This window comes from Dendrobates tinctorius, unplaced genomic scaffold (assembly GCF_039654945.1).
Source record: "Dendrobates tinctorius isolate UK_male_01 unplaced genomic scaffold, ASM3965494v1 ptg000166l, whole genome shotgun sequence".
Taxonomy (NCBI): Eukaryota; Metazoa; Chordata; class Amphibia; order Anura; family Dendrobatidae; genus Dendrobates; species Dendrobates tinctorius.
The window spans coordinates 5,668,318-5,684,530 of record NW_027361833.1 but is presented as its reverse complement, the minus strand read 5'-3'; the positions used below and the strand labels follow the sequence as shown (position 1 = coordinate 5,684,530).

The 16,213-nt window shown below is 43.5% G+C and overlaps 1 protein-coding gene across 1 annotated transcript in view; it reads right to left on the bottom strand.

Moving 5' to 3' along the window:
• Positions 1 to 16,213, bottom strand: part of MRPS9 (mitochondrial ribosomal protein S9) — a 164,457-nt gene that overhangs the window by 12,042 nt on the left and 136,202 nt on the right. Inside the window, exon 9 of the mRNA XM_073550656.1 lies at positions 14,129 to 14,237. Coding sequence (XP_073406757.1) covers positions 14,129 to 14,237 — 109 coding nt within the window. The remainder of the gene's footprint in view (positions 1 to 14,128; positions 14,238 to 16,213) is intronic.

Below are 16,213 nucleotides of genomic sequence, written 5' to 3'. Positions count from 1 at the left end.
ACTCTGGGAGCGGTAGCGAGGCCGAAGGGTAAGGCCGTGAACTGAAAATGCTGTTTGCAAATGGCTAAGCGCAGGAATTTTTGGTGAGGTGGAAAAATCTGAATATGGAGGTAAGCATCCAGAATGTCGATGGATAATAGAAACTCCACTTTTTCCATCGAAGCAATGACCGAACGGAAACGGAAAGACTCCATCCGGAAATGGGGGACCTTGACAAACCTGTTTAGAAGTCTGAGATACAGTATGGGTCTTACGGTTCCGTCTTTTTTTGGGGCCACAAACAGGAAGCCCTCGAACCTTTCGTTTCCTGGTACTGGAACAATGACTCCGTCTTGACGCAGAGAATCTATGGCCCGAGCCTTTGCTCGCTCTTCTGATTTTGGAAGTCAAGAAAGGAAAAGCCGTGTTGAGGGACAAGAGGAAAACTCGATTTTGTATCTAGAAGACACCAGGATCTAGACTGTTTGGGAGGACCCTTCCACTGCTATAGAAATAACTTGGCACTCAACTTTAGATAAAGCAGAAAACGAAATGACTAATGAACATCCATAGGCAGTACAACAAACTTTTCGGTCAATCAATGACCTTCTTCAGTGTACTGATTTCATGAATGTAAGGAACATTTATTGTGCAGGCCCGCCATCAGATCTACCGGATCCCACTACCACCACCGTAAAATACCGGATCATACCACATGGGACACTCTGGATAGAGCCCCAAGGTCTTTGACATTTGACTAGTGGCCATCATACTGGACATCTTTCTATCAACCAGTACTATATCATAAACTATTTGCCTGCATAATAAATGTTCCTTAAATTAATAGTCTTATTAGATTTTTTGGATGCTTTGGACTAGGACATGGTGTACTCCTTCTATGGTGCCTTTAAAAAGGGGTAGATTCCTACCAGACCAGGGAATACTGCAGGGGGAAGGGAGAGGAGAGTGCAGCGCTCCCTTACCCAGGTCCTTTGTCCCAGATGTCCGCGTTGGTTTACAGAGCGCTGTCCTCAGCGCTAAATACAGCCGGATCCAATGTTCAGCAGCCGCTTCCAGATGCTAGCTCATGCCTGGAGAAGGCAGGGGGAAGGAAGATGGCCGCCAAGATCTTGTTGGGAATTGCTCTAGTCTCGGACGAAAAGCGCCAGATTCGTGGGTGGAGCCACCAGCGCACGTCATAGCGCACGCAGAGCCTCCGGGTTGCAGCCTACAGAAGGCCAAAGCCGGGGACTAAATTTTTGGCGCCAGCCGGTGCCAAATAGAGAAGAAGCGAGGACAAGACCCCCCATCCCCCGATGCCAGAACACGGTTCCACCGGTACCAACGCCGCCCTGACCGCCTACTCAGAGCCCTCCAGCCACTCCAAACCCAGCACTTACCTGGAGAAGCTGAGGATAGCAGATTACACAGCTCTGCTCAGCAGGTCAGGAATGTAGGGACTCCCCCTGCTACTGCTGGTGTTTGGAGGGTTCAGGGTAAAACGAGAAAACTCAGTCCAACATCCCTTTATTAGGGAGGTGGAGAGGGACTATCCGCCTCCTTGCATCACCCACTTTCAACTGTGGTGATGCAGTGGGGGCTGCACGGACGCCAAATAAATACCTCTGTACATCCAAGGGGTTCAACCCCCTAGGATGGGACAGGGCTGTTTGTCTGGCTTTAGGCCTGGCTGCAGAAGGGGCACATGGAGGCAACACTCCACGTTCCTGTCTTTTGATGGTGTAGGGAGATCGGTGCCCTTTCAGGGACCAGTCGCCCCTAAAACAAGCTAGGGCATGGCGTCCCACGTCGCAGGAGGGGGTAACGTGGAGACGACACTCCACATTCCCGCCTGTTGTTGGTTTGGAGAGATCGGAGCCTTGAAAGGATCCGTCGCCCCGTCATCCAAGGAAAAAAATTAAAAATTGAAAATAAGAAAAAAAAAAAAAAAAAAAGATTTTGGTCTGAAACTAGACCCGTGTGCCTCCTACGGGCAATAAGCATGAACTGGATCACTTGGAGCCAGCATGAGGATGTATACTGCAGAGGATGAATTAACTTTCTTTGTATTAACTTAGTGTCAACCTCCTAGTGGCAGCAGCATAACACCCATGGTCCTGTGTCCCCCCAATGAGGTGAAGGAGAAAATATGTGTGCGTTGCCACGGCTGCATGTCTCGTGGCTGTTCAACATCCGCAACATATGCAGGGATTGCTTGTTTGTTAGCACGTTAGCTCATTACTAGTCCACATTGCAAAATCCAGGATAACACCGCTAAGGCTTTCTTAGCTGTGCTTTCTAAATCACATTTTCATAGTTTCATGTGAAAAAAATGTTATGTATTTACTATAAATGAATTATTCATTGTAGATCAGGATATTTTTTTCTTACACTTTTTAAAGGAAAAAAATTGACTACTTATATAATACATCATAACATTGCTATAAATATTGCTGCACAGAAACACTGGGATTATGTTGGTGAATCAAGAAGTATTCTCACATTTTTCCAATAGGGGATGCTAAAAAGACATACACCGACGCAGAAAATAAACGAGGTGTCTAAAGTATGAACAATATAAAAACAAGGATCAAACAAGACATGGGTCCATTTCATTGACACCTTTCACTAATATTATTTCTTCTGTATTATGTCTTCAACAACCGGACTCCCATCAGAACTAGACTAAGCCTGTGCAATAATAATAAATTTTATTTCTATAGCGCCGACATATTCCGCAGCACTTTACATTTCAGAGGGGACTTGTACAGACGATAGACATTACAGCATAACAATAAATCACATAGATCATAACAGATACCAAGAGGAATGAGGGTCCTGATCGCAAGCTTACAATATATGAGGAAAAAAAGGTAGACACGAAAGGTGGGTGGTAACAGTTGTATAAAGCATTTGGAAACATGATGCGGGGAGCCTGGTTATTGTAAAACCTTTGACTGTGCCACACAGGGATACTTAGGTTAAGGCGGTAGGCCAGTCTGAATAAATGCATTTTTAGGGCACGCTCAAAGTTGTAGGGATTGTGGACTAATTGTATTGACCTGGGAAGTGCATTCCAAAGAATTGGCGCAGCACGTGTATAGTCTTGGAGACGGGAGTGGGAGGTTCTGATTATTGAGGATGCTAACCTCAGGTCATCAGCAGAACGGAGGGCACGGGTAGGGTGGTAGACTGAGACGAGGGAGGAGATGTAGGGTGGTGCTGAGCCATGGAGTGCTTTGTGGGTGAGGGTAATAAGTTTGTACTGGAATCTGGAGTGGATGGGTAGCCAGTGTAATGACTGGCACAAGGTATAGGCATTGGTGTAACGATTGGTGAGGAATATGATCCTGGCTACAGCATTCAAGACAGATTGGAGGGGGGAGTTTGGTGAGAGGGAGACCGATTAGAAAAGAGTTACAATAGTCCAGACGAGAATGAATAAAGTTTTTTGCGGAGTCAAAAGTAAGAAAAGGTTGAATTCTAGAAATGTTTTTGAGGCGCAGATAACAAGAGCGAGCCAGTGATCGGATGTGGGAGGTGAATGAAAGCTCGGAATCAAGTATGACACCATAACAGTGGGCATGTTGCTGGGGAGTAATAGTGGAACCACACACAGAAATGGCAATGTTGGGCATAGGTGCATTAGTAGAGGGAGGAAACACAAGGAGTTCAGTCTTTGACAGGTTCAGTTTCAGATAGAGTGAGGACATGATGTTACACACAGCGTTTAGACAATCGCTGGTGTTTTCCAAGAAGGCAGGAGTGATGTCAGGAGAAGCAGCATATAATTGGGTGTCATCAGCATAGAGATGGTACTGGAAACCAAATCTACTGATTGTACACTGCCCCTATTAATCAAACAAAAGAGAAGAGGAGGGGGGGCCTAGAACCGATCCTTGAGGAAGCCCAACAGTAAGTGGAAGATGTGGGGAGGAGGAGCCAGCAAAAGATACAGTAAAGGAGTGGTCAGAGAGATAGGAGGAAAACCAGGAGAGAACAGTGTCCTTGATGCCGATGGAGCGGAGCATAGTGAGGAGAAGCTGGTGATCCAGTGTCGAATGCTGCAGAGAGATCCAAGAGAATTAGCATGGAGTATTGACCATTAGATTTAGCTGTTAGTAGGTCATTAGAGACTTTAGTGAGGGCAGTTTCAGTCGAGTGTAAAGAGCGGAAACCGAATTGGAGAGGGTCGAGAAGAGTTATCAAAGAGATAGCGGATAAGACGGGAGTGGACCAGGCGTTCTAGGAGTTTAGAGATGAAGGGAAGATTAGAGACAGGTCTATGGTTAGCGGCAGTTTTCGTCAAGGGATGGTTTTTTAAGTAGTGGATGTATGATGGCATGCTTAAATGAGGAGGGAAAGATACCAGAAGAGAGAGAGGTTAAACATTTTTGTCAGGTGGGTGGTGACAGAAGGGGAAAGGGACTGGAGATGTGATGGAATTGGGTCACTGGTGCAAGTGGTTGGGCGAGAAGATGCAAGGAGACTGCTTACTTCTTCTGTGACTGGTTCAAAATCAGAGAGTGAGCTAGATGCAGTGGGAGAGGAAGGAAAATGCATGGTATGAGGTGATTGGGAGATAATTTCCGGTCGGATATGGTCATTTTTTTACTTGAAGTAATTGGCCAGATCGTCAGCTCGAAGCTCCGTTTAGGGTTATTGGACAGTGAGGCGATGAGGGTGTTGAAATAGGTTTGTTTGGAGAGGTGAAGGGCAGTGTTGTATGTCCTAAGCATAAACTTATAATGGATGAAATCTTCATGTAGCTTGGATTTTCTCCACAGACGTTCGGCGCACATGGAGCACAGCTGCAGGAAACGGGTTTGCAGGGTGTGCCAGGGTTGTTGCCATCTGTGTCGTGTTGTTCTATGTATAGGAGGTGAAATTTAATCCAGGGCACTTTGAAGTCTTTCACTGTAATGCTTCAGTGCAGAATCAGGACATGAGAGGGAGATAGAGGCCAATGATGACTGCAAGTTCTTCAAAAGTTTCTGGGTGTTAATGGCCTGTATGTTTCTATAAGTGTGGACAGTGGGGGTGACATGAGCAGGATGGCAGTTCTTGATAGAGAATGAAAGAAGGTTGTGGTCAGAGAGCGGGAGAGGGGAGTTTGTGAAATCACCCACTGCACAAAGCCGAGAGAAGACCAAGTCGAGGGAGTTTCCGTCTTCTTGCGTTGGAGAGTTAGTAAGCTGCGAAAGGCCGAACGAGGAGGTTAGAGATAAAAGGTGAGTAGCAGATGGGGAGAGGGGAAGAGCAATGGGGATGTTGAAATTGCCCATGAGGGTGGGGATGTCACAGGAGAGAAAATGTGGAAGCCAGGTGGCACAATGATCCAGGAACTGATGGGAGGGGCCGGGAGGACGATACACCACCGCCACTCGCATGGAGAAGGGGGTGTAGAGTCTGACGGCATGGACAAGGGGGTGTAGAGTCTGACGGCATGGACATCAAAAGAAGGGAAGACAAGTGAGGGTACTTGAGGGATAACCTCAATTTGGTGATAGGAGCAGACCAACGCCTCCACCTGCTCTACTGTCTGATCTTGGGGTATGAGAAAAGTGTAGTTCCCCATATGAAAGAGCAGCAGCAGCGGTGGTGGTGTCTGACTGCTGGATCCAGGTTTCAGTAAGAGCCAGAAGGTTAAGAGAATTGCAATCTTATTCCACTTCCCAAAAGATGCAAAAGTCTACCCATATAATGGTAATGTTATGTAACCAATGAATTTGCAGTAATTTTTTGCATCCATCTTCTAAGGGCTTTAACTTTATTATGCAAACTAATTTATTGTCCGTTTAACCATTTGATGGCTTGTTTTGGAGGGTAGCTTTGAATGTCACCATATACTGCAGTTTACCTTGAAAAGCACTAGAAAAAAAAAAAGAAAATCTTTGTAAAGTGAAAGGGACAAAGGCCAATGACAATGGTTGCTCTTTTTTAGTGTAATGGCTGTCATTGTATGGCAATACAGGTACAGTGGGTATGGAAAGTATTCAGACCCCTTAAAATTTTTCAGCGGAGCCATTTGGTAAATTCAACAAAGTTCATTTTTTCGCATTAATGTACACTCTGCACCCCATCTTGACTGAAAAAAACAGAAATGTAGACATTTTTGCAAATTGAAAAAGAAAAACTGAAATATCACATGGTCATAAGTATTCAGACCCTTTGCTCAGACACTCATTTAAGTAACATGCTGTTCATTTCCTTGTGATCTTCCTTGAGATGGTTCTACTCCTTCATTGGAGTCCAGCTGTGTTTAATTAAACTGATTGGACTTGATTTGGAAAGGCACGCACCTGTCTATATAAGACCTCACAGCTCACAGTGCATATCAGACCAAATGAAAATCATGAGGTCAAAGGAACTGGCCAAGGAACTCAGAAACAGAATTGTGGCAAGGCACAGATCTGGCCAAGGTTACAAAAGAATTTCTGCATTACTCAATGTTCTTAAGAGCACAGTGGCCTCCATAATCCTTAAATGGAAGAAGTTTGGGACCACCAGAAGTCTTCCTCACTATGGCTGAGCTCCACAGATGCAGTAGGGACATGGGATAAAGTTCCATAAAGTCAACTATCACTGCAGCCCTCCACCAGTCAGGCCTTTATAGCAGAGTGGCCCAACAGAAGCCTCTCCTCAGTGCAATTCATATGAAAGCCCGGATAGAGTTTGCTAAAAAAAAAAAAAAAATAATACACACACACACACACACACACACACAACTTCCAGACTATGAGAAATAAGATTCTCAGGTCTGATGAGACGAAGATAGAACTTTTTGGTGATAATTCTAAGCGGTTTGTGTGGAGAAAACCAGGCACTGCTCATAATCTGCCCAATAAAATCCTAACAGTGAAACATGATGGTAGCAGCATCATGCTATGGGGGTGTTTTTCAGCTGCAGGGACAGGACAACTGGTTGCAATTGAAGGAAACATGAATGCGGCCACGTACAGAGATATCCTGGATGAAAACCTCTTCCAGAGTGCTCTGGACCTCAGACATGGCCGAAGGTTCACTTTCCAACAAGACAATGACCCTAAGCACACAGCTAAAATAGCAAAGGAGTGGCTTCAGAACAACTCTGTGACCATTCTTGCTGGTCCAGCCAGAGCCCTGACCGAAACCCAATTGAGCATCTCTGGAGAGACCTGAAAATGGCTGTCCACCAATGTCCACCGGGCAGCACGGTGGCTCAGTGGTTAGCGCTGCAGCCTTGCAACGCTGAGGTCCTGGGTTCGAAACCCACCAAGGACAACATCTGCAAGGAGTTTGTATGTTCTCCCCGTGTTTGCGTGGGTTTCCTCCCACATTCTAAAGACATACTGATAGGGAATTTAGAATGTGAGCCCCATCGGGGACAGTGATGATAATATGTGCAAACTGTAAAGCGCTGCGGAATATGTTAGCGCTATATAAAAATAAAGATTATTATTATTATTCACCATCCAACCTGATGGAACTGGAGAGGATCTGCAAGGATGAATGGCAGAGGATCCCCAAATCCAGGTATGAAAAACGTGTTGCATCATTCCCAAGAAAACTCATGGCTGTACTAGCTCAAAAGGATGCGTCTACTCAATACAGAGCAAAGGGTCTGAATACTTATGACCACGTGATTTTTCAGTTTTTCTTTTTTAATAAATCTGCAAAAATGTTTACATTTGTCTTTTTTTTCAGTCAACATGGGGTGCAGAGAGTACATTAATGAGAAAAAAATGAACATTTTTGAATTTACCAAATAGCTGTAATGAAACAGAGTGAAAAATTTAAAGGGGTCTGAATACTTTCCATACCCACTGTATGTTTATAGAAATCCCAGATTTTTAGGTTGTTTTTTCACTAATTTTAAAGAACGAAAAGTTGAAAACTTGGTTTGTGCCGACTTAGTCCCGATAGCCATAACTTGTTTTTTCTGCCGATGGAACTGTGTAGGAACTGTTTCTTACCCTATTTCTCTCCCTAGGGGACTTTAATGTAATTTTAGTGATCTCTAATGAAGCGTCAGGGTTTCTCAGGTTTACCAAAATGGTATATATACACATGGCCTCAGCTGCCATGGTATATATTCACATGCCCTCAGCTGCCATGATCAGTCATCAGGGGTTGCTACCTTGATTTGGGGCAACAGAAGGAAGCCCTACCCATTTCTGACCACTTAGATGAAGTTATTGCCTCTGACCAGAATATTTAAGGCATTAACTGGCCTCAATAGTGGCAGATATACCTGACATGTATTGTTGCTAAATATATGTCAAAAAGGGGTTAACGGGCCTCAGGACAGCCCTAATTCTTGGTATACAGAACACTAAAATAGAAAGTATTTTCAAGAGAAACTTTGCTCAGATGTTCCCAATTAATAATTTGTAACCATTTGACAAACCAGAGTCATGAATTATTTCATTCTGGTCCCTCATACGCAAGTTTAACCCCTTCTTGACATCTGACGCACTATCCCGTCCATGGGACCGGGCCCCTATGCTCATGGACGGGATAGTACGTCATAGCGATCAGCGGCGCTCACGGGGGGAGCGCCGCTGATCGCGGCCGGGTGTCAGCCGATTCTCACAGCTGACACCCGGCACTATGTGTCAGGAGCGGTCCGGCACGTTAACCCCTGGCACACTGCGATCAAAGACGATCGCAGTGTACCGGGGGTTTAGGGAAGCATCGGCAGGGACGGGGCTCCCTCCATGCTTCCATGAGACCCCTGCAGCAGCGCAATGTGCTGCGCTGCTGCGGGGGCCTCCTTCCCTGCAGGTCCCTGGATCCAATATGGCGGCGGGGATCTTTGGGGGCCTGCAGGGAGCAGTCTTCCTTACTGCCTGCTGAGCGCAGGCATGAGAAAGGCTTCTGCAATGCCTGTGTCAGATCGCTGATCTATCACAGCAATCTGTGGAGTAAGATCAGCGATCTCACACATGACAGTGATGCCCTGGGACAGTGTAATAAAGTTAAAAAAAAAAAGTGTAAAAATAATTAATAACAAAAATCGCTAAATAAATTAAAAAAAAATATTCCCTAATAAATTCATTTTTTGGAAATAAAAAAAACAAAACAATAAAAGTACACATATTTAGTATTGCCGCTTCCGTAACGACCCGCCCTATAGAACTGTCCCATTAGTTAACCCCTTTAGAGAACCCCTTATCCCCTTTACCCCCAAGGGTGGTTTGCACGTTCATGACCGGGCCAATTTTTACAACTCTGACCACTGTCCCTTTATGAGGTAATAACTCTGAAACGCTTCCATGGATCCCACTGATTCTGACATTGTTTTCTCGTAACATATTGCACTTCATGTTAGTGGTAAAATTTCATTCAAATAACTTGCGTTTATTTGTGAAAAAACGAAAATTTGGCGAAAATTTTGAAAATTTCGCAATTTTCCAACTTTGAAATTTTTTTTAGGAAGTTATAAGGGTTAAAAGTTGACCAGCGATTTCTCATTTTTACAACACCATTTTATTTTTTTGGACCACATCACATTTGAAGTCACTTTGAGGGGTCTATATGATAGAAAATACCCAAAAGTGACACCATTCTAAACATTTCACCCCTCAAGGTGCTCAAAACCACATTCAAGAAGTTTATTAACCCTTCAGGTGCTACACAGGAATTTCTTGAATGTTTTAAAAAAAATTTTTAACTTTTTACACCAAAAAATTACTTCAGGTCCAATTTTTTTTTTTTTACCAAGGGTAACAGGAGAAATTGGACAGGAAAAGTTATTGTGCAATTTGTCATGACTACACCGATACCTAATATGTGGGGGGGAACCACTGTTTCGGCGCATGGCAGAGCTCAGAAGGGAAGGAGTGCCGTTTGACTTTTTCAATGCAAAATTGGCTGGAATTCAGATCGGACGCCATGTCACGTTTGGAGAGCCCCTGATGTGTCTCAACAGTGGAAACCCCCCACAAGTGACCCCATTTTGGAAACTAGACCCCGCAAGGAACGTATCTAGATATGTTGAACCCACAAGGGCTTCACAGAAGTTTATAACGTACAGCCGTACAATTAAAAAATCATATTTTTTCCACAAAAATGATCTTTTCACCTCCAATTTTTATTTTCCCAAGGGTAACAGGACCCTAAAAGTTATTGTGCAATTTGTACTGAGTACGCCGATACCCCACATGTGGGGGTAAACCACTATTTGGGCGCATGGGAGAGCTCGGAAGGGAAGCAGCGCTATTTGACTTTTTTGGCTGGAATTGGGATTGGACACCATGCCGCGTTTGGAAAGCCCCTGATGTGCCTAAACAGTGGAAACCCCCCACAAATGAAACCATTTTGGAAACTAGACCCCCCAAAGAACTTATCTAGATGTGTGGTGAGCACTTTGAACCCCCAAGGGCTTGACAGAAGTTTATAATGCCCGGGCGTGAAAATAAAAATCATTTTTTCCACAAACATGATCTTTTAGTCCCCAATTTTTTTTCCCAAGGGTAACAGGAGAAATTGGACCCCAAAAGTTGTTGTCCAATTTGTCCTGAGTAGGCTGATACCCCATATGTGGGAGAAAACTACTGTATGGGCACACGTCGGGGCTCAGAAGCGAAGTAGTGACGTTTTGGAATGCAGACTTTGATGGAATGGTCTGCCGGTGTCATGTTGCCTATGGAGAGCCCCTGATGTACCTAAACAGTGGAAACCCCCCACAAGTGACACCATTTTGGAAACAAGACCCCTTAAGGAACCTATCTAGATGTGTGGTGAGCACTTTGAACCCCCCAGTGCGTCACAGAAGTTTATAACACCAGTGCGTGAAAATAAAAAAATCATTTTTTCCACAAATATGATCATTTAGTCCCCAATTTTTCTATTTTCCCAAGGGTAACAGGAGAAATTGGACCCCAAAAGTTGTTGTCCAATTTGTCCCGTGTACGCTAATACCCCATATGTGGGGGTAAAACACTGTTTGGGCGCATGGCAGAGCTTGGAAGGAAAGGAGCACCATTTGACTTTTTCAACGCAGAATTGGCTGGAATTGAGATCAGACGCCATGTTGCGTTTGGAGAGCACCTGATGTGCCCAAACAGTGGAAAGCCCCGAATTCTAACTCCAACCCTAATCCCAACACACCCCTAACCCTAATCTCAGCCCTAACCCTGGCCCTAATAGGAAAATGGAAATAAATACATTTTTTCAATTTTATTATTTTTCCCTAACTAAGCCTAACTATGGCGGTGATAAAGGGGGGTTTGATTTACTATTTATGGCGGTTTTTATGTTTGGCAGCTGTCATACGCTAAAAGACGCTTTTTATTGTAAAAATAGTTTTTGCATCACCACATTTTGAGAGCTATAATTTTTCCATATTTTGACCCACCGAGTCATGTGAGGTCTTATTTTTTGCGGGACGAGTTGACTTTTTTATTGGTACCATTTTCGGGCACGTAACATTTTTTGATCGCTTTTTATTCCGATTTTTGGGACGCAGAATGAACAAAAACCAGCATTTCATGAATTTCTTTTGGGGGTGCTTTTACACTGTTCCGAGTGCGGTAAAATTGATAAGGCGGTTTTATTCTTCGGGTCAGTACGGTTACAGCGATATCTCATTTATGTCATTTTTGTATGTTTTGACACTTATGCAATGAAAACAATTTTATATAAAAAAATAATAATTTTTGCATCGCTTTATTCTGCGAGCTATAACTTTTATTTTTTCGCTGATGACGCTGTATGGCAGCTCGTTTTTGTGGGACAAGATGGAGTTAGAATTGGGGGGTTTCCACTGTTTGGGCCCATCAGGTACTCTCCAAACGTGACATGGTGTCCGATCTCCATTCCAGCCAATTCTGCGTTGAAAAAGTCAAATGGTGCTCCTTCCCTTCCGAGCCCTGACTTGTGCCCATACAGTAGTTTTCTCCCACATATGGGGTATCAGCCTACTCAGGACAAATTGCAAAACAACTTTTGGGGTCCAATTTCTCCTGTTACCCTTGGGAAAATTAAACAATATTGTGGCTAAAATATCATGTTTGTGGAAAAAATATGATTTTTTTATTTTCACGCCTGGGCGTTATAAACTTCTGTGAAGCCCTTGGGTGTTCAAAGTTCTCACCACGCATCTAGATAAGTTCCTTGGGGGGGGGGGGGGTCTAGTTTCCAAAATGGTGTCATTTGTGGGGGTTTCCACTGTTTTGGCACATCAGGGGCTTTCCAAACGCGACACGGTGTCCGATCTCAATTCCAGCCAAGTCTGCACTGAAAAAGTCAAAACGGTGCTTCTTCCTTCCAAGCTCTGCTGTGCGCCCAAACAGTGATTCACCCCCATATATGGGGTATCAGCGTACTCAGGAGTAATTGTACAACAACTTTTGGGGTCCAATTTCTCCTGTTACCCTTTTAAAAATAAAAAATTGAGGGGGAAAAGAATCTTTGTGAAAAAAATATGATTTTTTATTTTTACGGCTCTACGTTATAAACTTCTGTGAAGCACTTGGGGGTTCTAAGTGCTTATCACACATCTAGATAAGTTATTTAGGAGGTCTAGTTTCCAAAATGGTGTCACTTGTGGGGGTTTTCCACTTTTTAGGCACATCAAGGGCTCTCCAAACGCAACATGGCGTCCGATCTCAATTCCAGCCAATTTTGCATTGAAAAGTCAAATGGCGCTCCTTCCCTTCCGAGCTCTGCCGTGCACCCAAACAGTGGTTTACCTGCATATACGGGGTATCAGCATACTCAGGACAAGTTGTACAACAACTTTTGAGGTCCAGTTTCTCCTATTACCCTTGTTAAAATAAAAAAATTGGATCTGAAATAAATTTTTTGTGAAAAAAGTTAAATGTTCATTTTTTTTATTTTTTTTTTAAACATTCCAAAAATTCCTGTGAAGCACCTGAAGGGTTAATAAACTTCTTGAATCTGGTTTTCAGTACCTTGAGGGGTGCAGTTTTTAGAATGGTGTCACTTTTGGGTATTTTCTATCATATAGACCCCTCAAAATGACTTCAAATGTGATGTGGTCCGTAAAAATAAAATGGTGTTGCAAAAATGAGAAATCGCTGGTCAACTTTTAACCCTTATAACTTCCTAAAAAAAATTTCAAAGTTGGAAAATTGCGAAATTTTCGCCAAATTTCCGTTTTTTTCACAAATAAACGCAAGTGATATCAAAGAAATTTTACCACTATCATGAAGTACAATATGTCACGAGAAAACAGTGTCAGAATCAGTGGGATCCATGGGAGCGTTCCAGAGTTATTACCTCATAAAGGAACAGTGGTCAGAATTGTAAAAATTGGCCCGGTCATGAACGTGCAAACCACCCTTGGGGGTAAAGGGGTTAAAAGGTGCTCTGCACACTATCCATAGGTTGACAGAGCCATGTATGGAGACAATTTGGCATTACCTGTGTGTGTTTATGCCCTATATAGTACTGAGCACATTGTAATGTACCGTATATCTGAGGGAGAGTATTATTGGACCTGTTTTAGTTACATGGACCTAGTCCCTTAATTTTAAAATACATTGTCTATACTGCAAGAAAAGAGGCAGTCATACAGTGAGCTGAACCAAAATTGAAGATCCGAAAACTGAAGGATTGATGATTAGGGTACTTTCACATTGTGTTTACATATGTGCCGACAGTTCCATAAACTATAATGGTGTTCGTAAAACACTCTGTCGTGCATCATTTTCAGGAGAATATGCCTACTGGAGGCATATACTACCTGTAAGTGTAAACTCCTGAAAATGATGCACGACAGAGCGCATGTCCGCTCTGTCGGCATCATTATAGTCTATGGCCTCATCGGAGCATTCGTCCGAATCCCATTTTGAAGGGGGTTCAGGTGTAAGCCCTGATGGGGCTACCGAAAGGGTGCTGGAATACAATGTGAAAGTATCCTTTGAAAACCATGACTGCATTCACCAGACAGTGCCACACCGGTCCATAGGTAGTGTCTGGTACTGGAGCCAAGCTCCACTGCAGAGAATAGGACAGAGCTGCAAAAGCCTTCACAACCTATGGACATACAGTATGTTGGAGCTTTTCTGAAGAAAGCAGCCATGTTTCCATTTTTTTTTAATCTTGGCCAATCCCATTAACTACTTATACCACCACTTTAATATCCCTTGTTCATACATAGCATTTTGAATTACACATGAATAATGCACAGCTTCCCCACCTGTCTTGAAGTACTGTAAAATAATCCAAATACTCCTTTCCATTGATGGTCATTTTTCCTTTTCCTCGGTCTCGCAGCACCGCTGTAGCCTCTGCAGTTTTCCTCTTGCCTAAAAATAAAATACATGTTGGTTCTAATGCATCTCAGAGAAAAAACGCAAAAACTCTTACCAAATTTCTCAGGCTGTTAAAACATTAGATCTTATATGAACACTAATATGCAGTACTGCTGGTACGTCATCCACCAGATTCACGGAGGTGCTGGCGTCCAGGAGCTGGAGACATTGACCTCAGTAGACGTGAAAGGCCCAGCAAGGATGGCCTCACTAAGCAATCACATCTTAGGGTCCCGTTTGACTACGCACGGGATCCCGACAACGATACGACCTGGTCAGGATCGCTGGTGCGTCGCTACAAGATCGCTGGTGTGCTCTCAAACAGGCAGACTCACCAGCAATCAGGACCAGCGAGGACACTGGTAACTAGGGTAAATAGCGGGTAACTAAGCGCGCGCGTCGCTTAGTTACCCGCTGTTTACCTTGGATACCAGCTCCCAGCGCGAACACGCTGGTATTCAGGGTACACAGCGGGTAACTAAGGGACGCGTGCGCTTATTTACCATGGTTACCAGCTTCCAGCGTCTGCTTACAGCGCTGGGAGCTCGCTGATCGTTGGTCTCCCGCTGCCACATGCAGCGATGCGTGCTGGCCAGCGGGAGACCAACGATCAAAAAAATGGCCCAGGACATTCCTGCACGATCAGCGAAAACCGGCGTGGGGGGGGGGGGGGCGGTCGCTGATGCGTGCCACACACCGAGATCGCGGATGCGTCACAAAATCGGTGACGCATCAGCAATCTCGTTAGCGATCTCGCTTAGTGTGAAGTATTCTGTGCAGTTTCTCAACCGTGCACCACATATGTCTAGAATGCTAATATTACCCAAAGAATATTGTGCAATAAAAAATCTTTATTTTTTCCATCTAATTATTCATGCCCATTACAGTCTACTGCGTCTTATAGTCCAGCAAGTCTAGATGTGGCTTTTAGGGAACAATGGGCAATATCTTGAAACAGACCTGTGACCAGCTTTCATAACAAAGACTGCATACATTATTAAACATATCTGTAAGACCTGATGACACAGGTGAATTGCTTTGAAAAATCCACATCAGAGTGACTGCATAATTATGATATGATAGGAGGATAAGCATTTTAGGAGTGTTAACTATAGCATGAAATAACTCATGAATCAAAATCCTGACTTGCAGCTACAGCTTGTACTGAACAGTGTGAGATCTCAGCAGCAGGAGGAACAAAGAAGAGCTTCAATCAGGTTAGATTTGGCAAAAATAAAGTTAAACTTTCATAAAGAATTATGCATCCACTCTAATATGCATTTTTAAAGTACACCAGCCTCTCTAGATTTAAGATATATACTGTAATGTATGCATATTGTATTGATAATTTTTCTCTAAAAAGGTTATTAGCAAGATAGTAAGTTATTACCAAGATAGTAAGTTATCCCCTATGCATAGGATCCTGTTCAGGTTCCAGAGTCCCATGCTCAGGTAGGCAGAGGTCCCTACCACCCCCAAGTGTTCTTTCTTAACTCATTATCTGGGAATTACCATTTAGGCTTAATTCCTACACTGAACTTTTGATGCTGCAGATTTTCTGCACCATTTCTACACCTATTAGGTAAAATTAGGTTACTTTTGGTTTTTTTCATTGCATTTGAGTTTTTTTCTATGCTTTTATATTGCATTTTTGACGCTGCGGTTTTTGTCTTTTTGACATGTCATTTTTAATAAAGCTGTTTTGTTCCGGATACTTCCTGGTATTTGGCTTTGACAAAACTTTATTGATATAGTCACGTGTTGATTACATGTGTTTTGATGGCCCGGAAACTCACTAAAAACGCATGTGCATTTTTGACCTGTTGATTTTCAGCATCTAATGCAATTCCATGGGTAAAATCTGGACATAAAACTCGGCGTTCCTGTGAGGGAAATATATACAGTATGTTGCGGCTTTGAAACGTGCACTATAGGTCAATTTATTCTGAGTAAAAAAAAAACAATGGGCT